This window comes from Chlorocebus sabaeus, chromosome 6, assembly GCF_047675955.1.
Source record: "Chlorocebus sabaeus isolate Y175 chromosome 6, mChlSab1.0.hap1, whole genome shotgun sequence".
In the NCBI taxonomy this organism is placed as follows: Eukaryota; Metazoa; Chordata; class Mammalia; order Primates; family Cercopithecidae; genus Chlorocebus; species Chlorocebus sabaeus.
Window position 1 is genome coordinate 2,446,955 of NC_132909.1, and position 17,153 is coordinate 2,464,107.

The window sequence follows — 17,153 nt, forward strand, 5'->3', positions numbered from 1 at the left end:
AGGTGGAACTTGCAGCGAGCCGAGATCGTGCCACCGCACTCCAGCCTGGTGACAGAGCAAGACTCCATCTCAAAAAACAAAAACAAAAACAAAAAAACTGACAAAAACCAACAAAACAGCTCTTTGAGAGGCCAAATGATATGGTTTGGCTGTGTCCCCACCCAAATCTCATCTTGAATTGTAGCTCCTGTAATTCCCATGTGTCACGGGAGGGACCTGAGGGGAGGTAACTGATTCATGGGGTGGGTCTTTCCCTCGCTGTTCTCATGATAGTGAATAAGTCTCCGGAGATCTGATGGTTTTATAAAGGGGCGTTCCCCTGCACATGCCCTCTCGCCTACCAGCACGCAAGTCGTGTCTTTGCTCCCGCTTCACCTTCCGCCGTGATTGTGAGGCCTCCCCAGCCATGTGGAACTGTGAGTCCATCAAACTTGTTTTCCTTTATAAATTACCCAGTCTTGGGTATGTCTTTATTAGCAGTGTAAGAACAGACAAATACATCAAATAACTGAAATCAAGGTGTTGGTAGAAAGGCTCTAGGGGGAATCTCTGTTCTGGTCTTTTCCAGCTCTGGTGGCTGCCAGTATTTCTTGGTTTTGTGGCCTCATGACTCTCATCTCCACCTCTGTGGCCTCATTGCCACCTTCCATGTCTTTTCCTCTGGGTGTCTGTGCCTCATCTCCCTCTGCTCCTACATTAGGAGGATATCGTGCAATTGTATTAGCCACCCCACCTCCACCAAGATAACCCAGGATAAGTTCCTCTTCTCCAGATCCTTAATCATTTTTCTGGGATCACATCGAGTAATATTTATTCTTTTGCCATATACCTTTGTATGGATATGTCATGGTTTGTATTTAACCTTTTCCTCTTGACAGAAATCTAGGCTTCCAGGCTTTTTTAAAAACATTAAGCAATACTTTGATAAATGTCCATATCATATTGTGCATATCCATAAATATTTCTGTAGAAGACAGTCTTAAAGTAGGACTCCTAGACAAAAAGATACATATAATCTAAAGTTTATAGTCAAATTGATCCTCTAAAAGGCTGTAAAAAAATGTCATCCACTGTGATATTGTGGGTGTCTTTTTCCTTCCAACTATCAATAAAAATTATTTCAAATATTTGCCAAATTAATAGAAATATTATCTTGACTCAATACGTACTTTGCATTCCATTTTGTTACATGGATATATCGTGTAGTGGTAAAGTCTGGGCTTTTGGTGGAGCCATCACCTGAATCGTCTGCATTGTACCTATTAAAGGAATTTTTCATCCCTCAATTCCCTCCTACCTTCCCACCCTTCTGGGTCTCCAATGTCTATTATTCCATTGTATATGTACATGTGTACTCATTATTTAGCTCTGACTTATAAGTGAGAACATGTGGTATTTGTTATCCTGTGTCGGACTTATTTCACTTAAGATAACGGCCTCCGCTTCTATCCATATTGCTGAAAATACATTATTTTTTATGAATACTCTTCATGTGTATACACACACGACATTTATCCAACCATCCATTAATAGACAACTTAGGCTGATTCCATATCTTTGCTATTGTGAATACTGCTGCAATAAGCACACAAGTGCAGGTATCTTTGATTTTTTTTTTTTTCTTCTTAGAGTAGATACCCAGTAGTGAGATTGCTAGATCAAATGGTAGTTCTATTTTTAGTTCTTTGAGAAATCTCCTAATATTTTCATAGATTTTGTACTAATTTACTTTCATACCAACAGTGTACAAGTGTTCTATTTTCTCTGAATCCTTGCGAACATTTGGGTTTTTCGACAGAGGCTTTAATTTGCGTTTCTCTGCCTAGTGGTAATGAGCATTTTTTTAATGCTTCTTGACTATTTGTATGTCTTCTCTTAAAAAATGTCTGCTCATGTTCTTTCTCCATTTTTTAATGGGATTATTTTGTTTAAACTGAGTTCCTCGTAGGTTCTGGATATTAGACCTTTGAATGTGTACTTTGCAAATATTTTCTCCTATCCTGCAGGGTATCTGTTCACGATTACTTCTTCTGCTGTGTAGACACTTTTTAATTAAATCACATTGGTTTATTTTTGTTTTTCTTGTATTTGCTTTTGAGGTCTTAGTCATGAATTCTTTGCCAAGGCCAATGTCCAGAAAAGTTTTCCTTAGATTTTCTTCTAGGATTTTTACAGTTTCGGGTCTTACATTTAAATCTTTATTCCATCTTGAGTTAGCTTTTGGATATGGTAAGAGACAGGGTCCAGTTTTATTCTCCTGCATACGGCTAGCCAGATTTCCCAGCACCATTTATTGAATAGACTGCCCTTTCCCCAGTGTATGTTTTTATTGACTTTGTGGAAGATCAGCTAGCTGTAGATATATAGCTTTATTTCTGGTCTCTCTATTCTGTTACATCGATCTATATGTTTATTTTTGTACTAGTACCATGCTGTTTTGTTTACTATATCCTGGTAGTATAATTTGCAGTCAGGTAATGTGATGCATACAGACTTGTCCTTTTTGCTTCTGATTGTTTTGGGTATTAGGGCTCTTTCTTGGTTCCATAAGAATTTTAGGATTGTTTTCTCTAATTCTGTGAAACATGTCGCTGGAAGTTTGATAGGAATTGCATTGAATCAATATATTGGAAAGTATGGTCATCTCAATGACATTTATTCTTGTGATCCATGAACATAACTTGTGTCATCTATAATTTCTTAAGTTTTTTGTAGTTTTCCTTGTGGAGATCTTTCACCTCTTTGGTTGAACATTCCTAGGTGTTGTTTTTTTTTTTTTTTTTACTCTATTGTAAATGGATTGCCTTCTTAATTTGGTCCTCAGCTTGATCATTATGGTGTATAGAAAGGCTACTGATATTTCTACATTGATTTGTTTTAATACTAAAACTTTATGAATTCATTTATCAAATCTAGGAGTCTTTTGAAGGAGTTTTTAGCATTTTCTAGATATAAGATCATATTATCAACAGATAATTTGGCTTCTTCCTTTCCAATTTAGATACCTTTTATTTCTTTCTCTTGCCTGATTGCTCTGACTATGACTGTCAGTACTGTGTTGAATAGGAGTGGCGAAAGTCGGCATCCTTGTCTTGTTCCAGTTCTTGAGGAGACTGTTTTCAACTTTTTCCCATACAGTATAATGTGGGTTGTGGGTTTGTCGTATATGGCTTTTATTAATTTGACATATGTTCCTTTGAAGCTTAGTTTGTTGAGGGTTTTTAATGAAGGGATGCTGAATCTTACCAAATGCTTCCATGCATCTATGGAGATGATCATATAGTTTTGTTTTTAATTCTGATTATGTGGTGAATCACATTTATTGATTTGTGAGTGTTGAACCATCCTTGTATTCCTGGATTAAAACCTACTTGGTCATGGCATATTATCTTTTTATGTGTTGTTGGATTCAGTTTTCTGGTATCGTTGAAGATTTTTACACTTATGTTCATCAGGGATAGTGGTCTGTAATTGTCTTTTTGTGTCCTTGTTGAGCTTTGGTATCAGTATGATACTGGCTTCATAAAAGGAGTTAGCAGGTATTCCCTCCTCTTCAACTTTTTTTTCTGCAACAGTTTCAGTAGGATTGGTACCATTCTTTTTTGTATGTCTTGTACAATTTGGTTGTGAAATACATCTGGTACTGGGGTTTTTTTTGTTAATTTTTTTTTTAATTACTGATTCACTCCTTGTCTTTTATCTGTTCAGGATTTACATTCTTGATTCAATCTTGGTAGGTTGTATGTTCCCAGAAATTTATTCCTCCTTCGTTTTTTAGTTTGAGTATAGAGTTGTCCATAGTAGTCTCTGATCTTCTGTATTTCTGTGGTATCAGTTGTAATGTTTCCTTCTTCATTTCTGATTGAGTTTGTTTAATCTTCTCTTCATTCATTAGTTAGTATAGCTAGCCATCTATCAATCTTGTTTATCTCTTAAAGTAACTAACCTTTGGTTCTATTGATGCTTGGTATTGTTATTTTAGTCTCTATTTCTGCTCTGATTTGTTATTTTTCTTCTAGCTTTGGGTTTGATTTGTTCTTCTTTTTCTTTGAGTTGCATTGTTAGGTTGTTAATTTGTATTTTTTTTCTTTTTTTTTTCTTTTTTTTTGAGACAGAGTCTCACTCTGTAGCCCAGGCTGGAGTGCAGCGGCGTGATCTCCACTTATTGCAAGCTCCGCCTCCTGGGTTCACACCATTCTCCTGCCTCAGCCTCCCATGTAGCTGGGACTACAGGCACCCGCCACTGCGCCTGGCTAATTTTGTATTTTTAGTAGAGACGGCGTTTCACCGTGTTAGTCAGGATGGTCTCAATCTCCTGACCTCGTGATCCGCCCATCTCGGCCTCCCAAAGTGCTGGGATTACAGGCGTGAGCCACCGTGCCTGGCCAATTTGTATTTTTTTTTAATGTAAGCATTTAATGTTATAAACTTTTTAAAACTGATTTGGTTATATCAGAGGTTTTGATGTGTCTCCATTTTAGTTTCAAAAAACTTAATTTGTGTTAATTTTGTCATTGACCTAAAGAATGTTTAGGAGCAGTTGTTTAATTTCCATGAATTTGCATAGTTTTGGGAATTTGTCTTGAGATTGATTTCTAGTTTTATTTCACTGTAGTCTGAGAAGATACTTGATACAATTTCAGTTTTTAAAAAATTCGTTGAGCCTTGTTTTGTAGCCTAACATATGGTCTATTTCAAGGAATGTTCCATGCACTGATGAAAAGAATGTATATTCTGCAGTTGTTGAGTAGTAGGTTCTGTAAATGTGTGTTAGGTTCATTTGGTCTAAAGTCCAATTTAAATTCAGACTTCCTTTGTTGATTTTCTGTCTTGATCTGTCTAGTGCTGTTAGTGGGGTGTCAAAGTCTCCCACTATTATTGTTGTTTTGCTGTCTTTAGGTCTAGTATTTGTTTTATGAATCTAGGTACTCTGATATGGATGTATATATATTTAGGATTGTTATATCTTCTTGAATTGATCCTTTTATCATTATATAATAACCTTCTTTGCCTTTTCTTAAACTATTGCTGGTTGAAAGTCTCTTTCAATTAATATAAGTATAGCTACTCCAGTTTGCTTTTTGTGAAGCAAAGGGGGAAGAGTGGAATCTTTTTCTAACTTTTACCTTCAGACTATAGGGAAGTAAGGTGAGTTTTAAAGCAACATATATTTGGCTTATGTTTTAAAATCTGTTTTTCCAATTTATATCTTTTAAGAAGAGCATTTAATCCATGTATGTTGAAGGTTAATATTGATATATGACCTTTTTTCCAGTTACAATGTTGATTTCTAGTTGCTTTACAGATTTTTTGTTGTTGTTGTTGTTCCTTTTCTTTGTGATTTGATGGAATTCTGTCATGCTATCATTTGATTTCTTTCTTTCTCCTTTGTGTGATTGCTTTATAAGACTGGTGTATTCTACACTTTTGTGTGTTTCTATGATGGCAAGTATCAACCTTTTATTTCCATGTTTGGAACTCCTTCCAGTATTTCCTGTAGTACAAGTCTAGTGGTGACAAATTCCCTCACTGCTTGCTTTTCCAAGAAATACTTTACTTATTCATTTATAAAGCTTATTTTAGGAGGATACAATAACTTGGGGTTAACAGTTTTTATTTCTTTAAACAAAACACCTTTGAAAGTAGAATTCCAATTCCTTCTAGCTTGTAAATTTTCTGCTGAGAAGTCTGCTGTTAGTCTGATGGAATTTGCTTCCTAGGTGACTAGACTCTTTTCTCTTATTGATTTTAGGAGGTTTTTTCCTTCACATTAAACTTAGTCTGATGAATAAATATCATAGTGAGGACCTACTTGCAATGCATTTTTTTGGAGTTCATTAAGCCTCTTAGGATGCCTAGATCTCTTGCCAGAGTAGGGAAGTTTTTCTCATTTATTACCACAACAGGTTTTTAAAACTTTTTGCTTTTTCTTCTCCCTCAGGAATACCTATGATTCATAGGTTCAGACATTGTATGTAGTCCCATACCTTTCTAAGGCTTTGTTCATTTTTTAAAATCTTGTTTATTTTTGTATGACTAAATTAATTTGAAAGACCTTCAAGTTCTGAGATTCTTTCCGCTTCTTTGTCTAATCTGTTGTTGAAATTTTCAGCTATATTTTGTAACTTCAATGAATTTTCACTTCCAGAAGTTTTATTTTATTTTTCTCTCAAAAATCTCTTTGGTGAATTTCTCATTCATATCCTGAATTTATTTTCTGATTTCTTTGTACAGATTTTTTGATTTATCTTGGATCTCACTGAGCTTCTTTAAAATATTTTAAATTATTTATCTGGCATTTTTTACATTTTCATTTTGGTTAGGGTCCATTGGTTAGGATCCATTGCTGCAAGTTAGTACAATCCTTTAGGGGTGTCATAACACCCTGGGTTTTTTCATATGCCAAGAATTGTACACTAGTTTCTTATGTGAAGAAACTATCACTTCTTATTTTTGCATTTACTGTTTAGATGGGACTATTTTTTTCCCTTGAGGATGTGACTATAAGGTATGTTTAGTAGGGTTATTTGGCTTTTCTGAGTGCTTTCATTGACAAAGATTCTGTATGAATTCCTTGGTTATAGACAGTATTGGTGCAGTGGCTTTCTAAATGTGGTTTTAGTAGTGGTTTACTAGGTGTGTGCGTAGGCTCTTGGTCTCCTGTGGAGCCAGGTTGGTGAGGTCTTGAAGCTTATCTGGTTCCCAGGCACTGTTTACTTGTGTCAGCAGCTTTCATATTGGGTTGTATAGTTTGACGTCTAGTCCAGTAGATGACACTTGCAGGTTAGAGCCAGCTGCAGCAGTTGCAGTAGCTTTTATGCTTGATCTTTGTTCACCAGGAGAAACTTTCTTGTGCATCAGGCGATGGGCTGATCTGTGGAATGCATGGTGGCTCGGGCTTCATGATCAGTCATGGAGGGGTGGTAGTGAAGTTGGGTGCAGCTGGGCAAGGCGAGCCTGTCCTAGCTGACCTCTGCTGGCCAAGTTGGCCTCTCTTCCTTTTTCTGTGCCCAGCTTCTTCCTATGAGTTCACTGTTGGGCTCAAGTATTCTCTCTTGATACTCTATTTGAATTGTGATTATCTATTTGTTCTGTTTGTTTTTGAGACAGAGTCTTGCCCCATTGCCCAGGCTGGAGTATAGTCTTGCCCCATTGCCCAGGCTGGAGTATAGTCTTGCCCCATTGCCTGGGCTGGAGTACGATCTTGGTTTGCTGCAACCTCCGCCTCCCTGGTTTAAGTGATTCTCCTGCCTCAGCCTCCTGAGTAGCTGGGATTACAGGTGTGTGCCACCATGCCTGGCTACTTTTTGTATTTTGAGTAGAGACAGGGTTTCACCATGTTGGTCAGGCTGGTCTTGAACTCCTGACCTCAGGTGATCCACCTGCCTCGGCCTCCCAAAGTGCTGGGATTACAGGCATGAGCCATCACACATGGTTGTAATTATCTATTTGTAATTTTGGTTCTAAGAACTGGCACCCAATGTCTCTAGTCAGCCATCTCGAACCTCCTCAATCCACAACACTTACTTTTTCTTTGTGGTGAGAACACTTAAAATCTATTCTTTCTGAAATGCTGAACTATATAATACATTGTTATTAACTACAGTTACATTGTTATGCAATACATCACAGAACTCATTCCTCTTGTCTACCTGAAACTTCATACCCTTTACTCAAAATTTCTCCTCTTCCTCTCTCCTTCCCCCACCCCATTCCCCAGCCTCTGGTAATCACCGTTCTACTCTCTACTTCTGAGTTTCACTTTTTTAGATTCCACATACAAGTGGCATTTGTCTTTATGTGTCTGGCTTATTTCACTTGGCAAGAAGAAATCAGTATGTCAGAGAGATTTTCACTCCCATGTTCATTGCAGCACGATTCACAATAGCCAAGATATGAAATCAACCTAGGTGTCCATTAACAGATGAATGGATAAAGAAAATAAGGCCTATAGATGTAATAGAATACTATTCAGCCTTTAAAAAGAAGGAAATTCTATCATTTGTGACTATATGGATGAACCTGGATATTATGATAAATGAAATAAGTCAGGCACAAAAAGGCAATTACTGCCCCATCTCGCTAATATATGGGATCTAAAAAACTTAAACTCGTAGAAGTAGAAAGTAGAATGGTGATTACCACTCATTCCTAATTTTTTTTACAGATATGTAATAGTTATATATCCTTTATAGTCTACAAATACATTCTAGTCTACCAGGTGCCCACTTTCACTTAGATGAAGATAGTAGTAGCTTTCTGCCTGTTTTCCCTGCCTCCTTTCTTACACTGATGCATCATAATCTATTCTTTACAAAACCAGGAGCTTTAAAAAATTAGGGTGTCTCGTTCCTTGGTTTTCGAAGCAAAGATATTCACGATCCAGCCTCCCACCACATGCCTTGGTCACTGTACTCTAGAGTGCTCATTTCTGTCTCAGGATACTTAACAGGCCCCAGAAGGCCTCTAAGAACAGCTAGGCTCCATCCCTCCTCACCCCAGCCTCTCTAGACGTGCTGGCTCTTGTGCTGTGACTGACCCCACAGTAGTCATTTTGGGAAGAAACCCAGGAATGGGAAGAATGGGAGAGACAAAGCCTTGATCTTCAGGGCAGCCTAGAGTCCAAGCCCTCACCAGCTGAAGCTGTAGGGGCACAGGGACCTGGGAAACTGGCAGGCTCTACAGTTACCGGTTCCCTAGTGAGTTGGGTCAGTCTTCAGTGAGTGAGGGACTCTCATCTGCCCAAATCCCTTGTTGCCCTCAAGTGTTTCGAGGAAGTGAGATACAATCTGATAGCTGGTGAGTGAGGAGGGCTCATGGGGCCCCCTCTACTGGCTAGAAGGTGTTTCTGGGGTTCTGAGCTAGTCAGAGAATGGGGTAGGCACCCTCAAGGGGCTTGCAGAAAAAATACTGGGTAGGCATTCACCTTGGCCTTCCACCCTGTCTGAAAGGACTTCAGACTGACTTCTGATGATTCTTCTCCACTCTCAGTGTATTTTCCTCTAGTGAGAGACTTCTCACTATGATCCCTTCTCTGCCCTCTTCTAAAGGTATTCTTGATCTCTTATGTTGTTGTGTATTTTTCATTTGTGTATACCATCAAACTATTTAGCTGTCTTCACCTTTTGAAATTTTTTTTTCTTTTGAGACAGAGTCTCACTCTGTCACCCAGGCTGGAGTGCAGTGGCACGATCTCGGCTCACAGCAAGCTCCGCCTCCCGGGTTCACGCCGTTCTCCTGCCTCAGCCTCCTTTTGTAACTTTCTACCACTGCATTCCCACAAAACCTGGGAAGGCAGGGTTTGTCTTATTCAAGTCTTTGGGGTAGGAACTTTGTAATTGAATCATTCCTAATTCTGAAACTTATTCTTACCATTGTTCTCCCCCCTTCCCCATCTCTAGACCACAGAAGAAAATACAGAGAGAAGATGAAGGCTAAAGTTTTGGAGACATGGGACAACATCGATTGGCCTAAAGACCACGTATATGTCCGTAATACATCAGAGGGTGAACATGAGGAACTGCAGCGCCTACTGGATCCTAAGAGGACTAGAACCCAGGCTCAGACGATAGTCTTGGTGGGGAGGGCAGGGGTTGGGAAGACCACCTTGGCAATGCAGGCTATGCTGCACTGGGCAAATGGAGTTCTCTTTCAGCAAAGATTCTCCTATGTTTTCTTTCTCAGCTGCCATAAAATAAGGTACATGAAAGAAACTAGCTTTGCTGAATTGATTTCTTTGGATTGGCCTGATTCCGATGCCCCCATTGAAGAGTTCATGTCTCAACCAGAGAAGCTCCTGTTTATTATTGATGGCTTTGAGGAAATAATCATATCTGAGCCAAGCTCTGAGAGCTTGAATGATGGCTCACCATGTATAGACTGGTACCAGGAGCTCCCGGTGACCAAAATCCTACTCAGCTTGGTGAAGAAAGAATTGGTTCCCCTGGCTACCTTACTGATCACGATCAAGACCTGTTTTGTGATAGATCTTAAGCCCTCCTTAGTGAATCCCTGCTTTGTACAAATTACAGGGTTCACAGGGGAAGACCTGTGGGTATATTTCATGAGACACTTTGAAGACTCAAGGGAGGTTGAGAAAATCCTGCAACAGATAAGAAAAAATGAAAATCTCTTTCATTCCTGCAGTGTCCCCATGGTGTGTTGGACCGTATGTTCCTGTCTGAAGCAGTCGAAGGTGAGGTATTATGATCTCCAGTCAATCACACAGACCACCACCAGTCTGTATGCCCATTTTTTCTCCAACTTGTTCTCCACAGCAGAGGTGGATTTGGCAGATGAAAGCTGGCCAGGACAATGGAGGGCCCTCTGCAATCTGGCCATGGAGGGGCTGTGGTCTGTGAACTTGACGTTTGACAGAGAAGACACTGAGCTCGAGGGCCTGGAAGTGCCTTTCATTGATTGTCTCTACAAGTTCAATATTATTCAAAAAGGCAACGACTGTAGGGGTTGCATTACTTTCACCCACCTAAGTTTCCAGGAGTTTTTTGCAGCCATGTCCTTCGTGCTAGAGGAACCTAGAGAACTCCTTCCCCATTCCACAAAGCCACAAGAGATGAAGATATTACTGCGAGATGTCTTGTTTAACAAAGAAGCCTACTGGACTCCAGTGGTTCTGTTCTTCTTCGGTCTTTTAAAAAAAAACCTAGCAAGAGAACTGGAAGATACTTTGCATTGTAAAATGTCTCCCAGGGTAATGGAGGAATTATTAAAGTGGGGAGAAGAGTTAGGTAAGGCTGAAAGTGCCTCTCTCCAATTTCACGTTCTACAACTTTTTCACTGCCTACACGAGTCCCAGGAGGAAGACTTGGCGAAGAAGATGCTGGGTCATATCTTTGAAGTTGACCTTAATATCCTGGGGAACGAAGAACTCCAAGCTTCTTCATTTTGCCTAAAGCACTGTAAAAGGTTAGATAAGCTAAGGCTTTCTGTTAGCAGTCACATCCTTGAAAGGGACTTGGAAATTCTGGAGTGAGTATTACAAACCATTTCTTTCTCAACTTTCTCCTATTTTCTCAGGCTCTGTGCAAATTCTTTCATGCAAAACCAGGGATGTGTTGTCGTTCTGTATTCATGCTTATTTCTGACCAGATGGTCTGGAGCAGCTCCAGCTTGAAAGAATATTGTCCTTTAGGCATCATCTAGTTTCCTAGCTAATTTAATTGATCTACTTACAGACAGATCTTTATATCTTAGGTGTACAATATGGAAGGTTTAAGTACCAGGCATTGTGCTAAGACATCTACTTGTATGTAACTGAATGCCCATGACTGAGTGGTTATTAGTTGGGTATGGTGGCACACACCTGTGGTCCCAGACACTCGGGGACTGTGGTGGGAGGATTGCTTGAGCCAAGGAGGCAGTGGTTGCAGCGAGTGGAGATCACATCACTGCACTCCAGCCTGGGCAACAGAGTGAGACCCTGTCTCAAAAACAAAATAAGGAATAACCACCCGCAAGGTGAGGCTGATACACATTAAAATTTGAGAACCACTGCTCTATGCATAGGAACATTTTCCTTTGCTCATTTCTCTGTCTCCTTTTGCTACAGTGCTGAGTGCTGTCAACCCTCCCAATGGATCATGGGAACTAGGGGTGGTCTTGCAACCCCTGCCCCCCGCACCCAACAGATCTAGGGAGCCAAAGACTTACCACAGATACTTGAGGTTGTAAGCTGAATGTCTCAAAGTTTTAAGAATCAGGGGAACAGTCATTCCCAGCTCGTTAGAGCTGAAGTTCAGATGGGTCAGCTTGCTGTAACCCAGAAGGACAAGACTGAGGTCCTGCAAAACTAAGCTTATTATTTTTACTTTAGTAAGGGAGAGACACCTTATGAAGTCTAGTCCTGTCTCTGGAGCAGGAAGTCAGAGGAGGACATGTATAGAGTTCTAGAACCTGAGCTGGATGATTTTTAAGGTGGGTGAGTTTTAGGGTGGCTAATGAAAGATAGAGAATTGGTTTGGATTGGACAGAGTTTCAGATAATTGCCTTGCATCGATGGGCCAGAGTCTTGAAGCAAGTGTTGAGGATGAGCATGGGTCAGTAAGCCAGGAAGTTGGCTCCTAGTCTTATCTTCCAAGAGCAGCTCTTTCCTGGAGCAGGCAGTGAAGGTGTTTTTGTCCGATTCCAGTATTATTTGGCACAAAAACAGGCCTGTATGCTTCGTCCCAGATGGCTGAATACAGAGACATTAAGCCACACATTGATTTCAGTTTTCAATTCCTATCCTGGGGATATTCTGATTAAGTAGATGTGAGATGGGCCCCAGAAATCTTTATTTGAAAATGGACATGTGTGTGCACAACCCCCCTGCTCCACTCCCACCCACCTCTGCCAAAACTGGAAACATGACTCTTAACAGTGCTGCAACTGTGGGCTTGCGGGGTATAACTGCATATACCCTTCAGGTACTTAAGAAATGTGTCTTCTATTTTACTTCCCTCATCTCTTGTGAAATAAAAAGCTTGATTTATGACTTTAATACTCGATTACACTTAATAACATTCAGAGCCCATTGCATTAGGAATTTTTTTTTTTTTTTTTTTTTTTTTTTTTGAGACGGAGTCTCGCTCTGTCGCCCAGGCTGGAGTGCAGTGGTGCAATCTCAGCTCACTACAACCTCCGCCTCCCGGGTTCACGCCATTCTTCTGCCTCAGCCTCCCGAGTAGCTGGGACTACAGGCGCCCGCCACCATACCCGGCTAACTTTTTGTATTTTTTAGTAGAGACTGGGTTTCACTGTGTTAGCCAGGATGATCTTGATCTCCTGACCTTGTAATCGGCTCACCTTGGCCTCCCAAAGTGCTGGGATTACAGGTGTGAGCCACCGTGCCCGGTCTTTTTTTTTTTTTTTTTTTTTTGAGACGGAGTCTCTCTCTGTCACCCAGTCTGGAGTGCAATGGTGCGATCTCAGCTCACTACAACCTCCACCTCCCAGGTTCAAGCCATTCTCCTGCCTCAGCCTCCCGAGTAGCTGGGATTACAGGCGTGCACCACTACGCCTGGTTAATTTTTGTGTTTTTAGTGGAGACGGGGCTTCACCATGTTGGCCATGGTGGTCTCAAACTCCGGATGTCAAGTGATCCTCCTGCCTTGGCCTCCCAAAGTGGTGGGATTACAGGCGTGAGCCACTGCACCCAGCCCCATTAGGAAAATTGTAATAATTTTGTTAGGGCTTCTTTCTGTGTGCCGTAGGTTCCGTTCCAGGTGCTGCTTGAGGCTAATTTGCTCTTATGGTGTTCTCTCTCCCTCATGAAGGACAAGCGAGGTTGATTCCAGGATGCACGCATGGAACAGTATTTGTTCTACGTTGGTCACAAATGAGAATCTGCATGAGCTAGACCTGAGTAACAGCAAACTTCATGCTTCCTCTGTGAAGGGTCTCTGTCTTGCACTGAAAAATCCAAGATGCAAAGTCCAGAAACTGACGTAAGTGTGAGACACCAACAGCTCAAGAGGATACCTTAGGAGAATCACCCACCTTCTCTCATTCGATGAGTACTTCTCTCTTTTGATGGATCATGAGGTCAGGAGATCAAGACCATCCTGGCTGACACGGTGAAACCCCGTCTCTGCTAAAAAATACAAAAAATTAGCCGGGCGTGGTGGTGGGCGTCTGTAGTCCCAGCTATCCGGGTGGCTGAGGCAGGAGAATGGTGTGAATCTGGGAGGCGGAGCTTACAGTGAGCCAAGTTCACGGCACTGCACTCCAGCCTGGGTGACAGAGCGAGGCTCCGTCTCAAAAAAAAGAAAAAAGATTCCCAGGAACTCAACTGCAGAGATCCCGCCCGTTTGGGGTGGGACCTGAGAATGGGCACTTCTCACAGGCTACCATGTCACGCTGCTCTTGCTGGATCATGGACGGCACTTAGAATAGTGTTGACATGCGGGCCATCCAACCTCTGGCTACCTATTTGCCAGAAGGCAAGCTAGGTGCTCAGGAGGCTACAATAAACTGTGCTTTTATTTATGAAACTGCTACTTAGGCGAAGCAGGCTGAAATTTTAAAATGCCGATCTATCACGAACGATCTCACACTAGAGGTACCTGTAGACAAAGTAATTTTTCCATAGGGCCTCAGTCCTGTTTTGAGCTGGATTTGAAGGAGTGGAAAACTTCAAGGGTATGGTGGAGTCAAAGCACTCAAGAGGAGCTGCAGACACGTGTAGTCTGAGACCGTTTCGTGTCTTAAGCAACAGTAGGTAGCGTTTGATGGGTCACTGCTGCCTTCCGTGAGTACCGGGCGTCTCCTGTGTGCCAGGTTCTGTTCTCAGTTCGGAGGTTCTAGCAGTGAAGCCAACAGATGACTCCTGCTGTCAGGGATCTTACATTGTGTCAGGAAAGCAAACAAAAGATCAGAATAAGACCCAAGAGGGTGGCATCTTCTGAAGAAAACTGGGGGCTCAGAAAGGATGTGTGAGGAGGAAGGTGGGTTGCATGTTTTCGGTAGGAGAGGCAGAAGGGCCTCGCTGAAAAGGTATTTGGGTAAAGACCGACATGACTCAGTGTAGGGGAGGAGGAGGGACTGTGTCCGTGGATACCTGGGGGAAAACATTCCAAGACAAGAAAACAAGATAGAAGGCACCATGAGGAGAATGTATGTAGTATGTTCAAATGATACCAAGAAAGCCGTCAGCACTTCTATTACCAGTTCTGGACATTTATTTCTGTCCAGTGACAAGTTGGAGCCAGCTCCTACAAGCTGGTGAGAGCCACTTGTGTGTGTACCTGTCTTTGTAACTCCGTTTAGTGACGGCAAGTGGGCAGCTTGAAATTGGCCATGACCGGCGTGGAGAATTTACACCACAGAAATTGGCAAAGCTATAAATTAGGACTGCTGTTTTTTTTTTTTCCTGGAGATGCAGGGGTAACATTTATCAGCATACCACTGCGTTTGATGTGTATGTCCTTCCTCTTGAAGGCAACACCAGGGTTTCCTAGGCTTGTCCTGGGATGAATTATGGAGAAGGATGAGCTGCAGAAAAGGGAAAAGGTATGTGAATTAAAAATAGAACCTTTTAAAATAAAGGTGAGCAGGGGGAGTGTCCTCTCCAGAGCTGGAGGACAGCTGTGGACAGAAGCGTATTGGTCCCCTGCTAATATGATCCAAGGAGGAATGAATGACAGGGTCTCAGATCTGGCTTGAAAATAGGAAGAAATTAGCAGATGGAGGTGGGCCTTGCATAACAATTAAGCGGGGAAAACTGCAGAGAAAAGCATAGCGTTGAATCTGAGGTGGGATTTGTTTGAAGGATCTGGCATCTAGGCCAATGAATTCTACCTTGGTTTTCCCCCACCATTAGGTCTTACTTTTCCAGGTCTAAAGCCTAGATGCGTGCATTGATTCAACCAGTTCAGAGTGAAAGGTTTGATCAGAATTTTCCTCAAACATCAGTGGTACTGAGTGAGCTGGACCAAACTCATGAGAGGCAGGCATAGGGGGCTGTGGCCTTCATTTATTTTTTAAAAATAGATTTAAGTTGGCCGGGCGTGGTGGCTCAAGCCTGTAATCCCAGCACTTTGGGAGGCTGAGGTGGGCAGATCACGAGGTCAGGAGATCGAGACCATCCTGGCTAACACGGTGAAACCCCGTCTCTACTTAAAAAAAAAAAAAAAAAAAAAAAACTAGCCGGGTGTGGTGGCGGGCGCCTGTAGTCCCAGCTACTCGGGAGGCTGAGGCAGGAGAATGGCATAAACCCGGGAGGCAGAGCTTGCAGTGAGCTGAGATCCGGCCACTGCACTCCAGCCTGGGCGACAGAGTGAGACTCCGTCTCAAAAAAAAAAAAAAAAATTTAAGTTCATGGGTACAAGTGTATGTTTGTTACACAGGTAAATGTGTATCATGGGGTTTGTTGTACAGATTATTTCATCACCCAGATATTAATCCCAGTACCCATTAATTATTTTTCCCAATCCTCTGCCTTTTCCTACTCTTCACCTTCCAACAGGCCCTGGTGTTCCTCTCGGTGTCCATGTGTTCTCATCATGTAGCTCCCACTTATAAGTGAGGACATGTAGTATTTGGTTTTCTGTTCCCGCATTAGCTTCCTAAGGGTGATGGCCTCCAGCTCCATCCATGTTCTCCTAAAGGACATGATCCCGTTCTTTTTTATGACTGCATAGTATTCCATGGTGTCTGGGTACATTTTCTTGTTTAGTCCATCATTGATGAGCATGTAGGTTGATCTCCTGTCTTTGCTATTGTGAATAGTGCTGCAATGAACATATGTGTGCTTGTGTCTTTCTAATAGAACGATTTATGTTCCTTTGGGCATATACCCAGTAATGGGATCGGGCAGTCTTCTTTTTAAATTTTTCTTGTAATATTAAAATGTTGGTCTTATTTAGTTCTCAAGATAAGGAGAAAGAAGTTCAAGAAATTGCAAGAGAGTTATCCTTGCTGGGCTTGCATTATTCTTTCTAGGTTGGATTGTATGTGTATAGTGGGGGAGTCACACATACAATCCACCTGCTCCTAGAGGAGTAGGTAGCCCCAGGACCTCTTCATGGCAGATCTCTAGGAGAGGTGGAGAGGGAGGGGAGGGACTCCTCACTTCGTACATGTAACCGAGTTTACTGATTTTTGAGGGGAGTATGTTAGTTTTTATTTTCAAGGTCCAGTACCATGGCTCAGCCCTTGTTTTAGATGTCTTGTGTACCCTGTATATCCTTGGCAGTGCGTGTGGTAGAAGGCAGGGTGAGGGGGCAGACGGGATCCTGGAAACCAGTCTTCTCCCCCAATCCAGCTTTCATGTCCCTTCCCTTCCTCAGGTGCAAATCAGTAACTCCTGAGTGCGTTCTGCAGGACCTCATTCTTGTCCTTCAGGGTAACAGCAAGCTGACCCATCTGAACTTCAGCTCTAACAAACTGGGAGCGACTGTCCCCCTGATTCTTAAAGCTTTGAAACATTCAGCTTGCAACCTCAAGTATCTGTGGTAAGTCTCTGGCTCCCTAGATCTGTCAAGGGGGGTTGCAAGACCACCCCTTGCTTCCACGATCCATTGGGAGGGCTGACAGCACTCAGCATTTTAGCAAAAGGAGACAGAGAAATGAGCAAAGGAAAATGTTCCTATGTGCGAAGCAGTGGTTCTCAAATTTTAATGTGTATCAGCCTCACATTGGGGGAGATTATTTCT

General features: G+C 41.8%; 1 protein-coding gene across 1 annotated transcript in view; it reads left to right on the top strand.

The window, feature by feature from the left end:
* The window catches only part of NLRP13 (NLR family pyrin domain containing 13), a 40,541-nt gene that overhangs the window by 11,094 nt on the left and 12,294 nt on the right, over positions 1 to 17,153 (top strand). Inside the window, exons 5-7 of the mRNA XM_038006378.2 lie at positions 9,402 to 10,989; positions 13,275 to 13,445; positions 16,788 to 16,952. Coding sequence (XP_037862306.2) covers positions 9,402 to 10,989; positions 13,275 to 13,445; positions 16,788 to 16,952 — 1,924 coding nt within the window. The remainder of the gene's footprint in view (positions 1 to 9,401; positions 10,990 to 13,274; positions 13,446 to 16,787; positions 16,953 to 17,153) is intronic.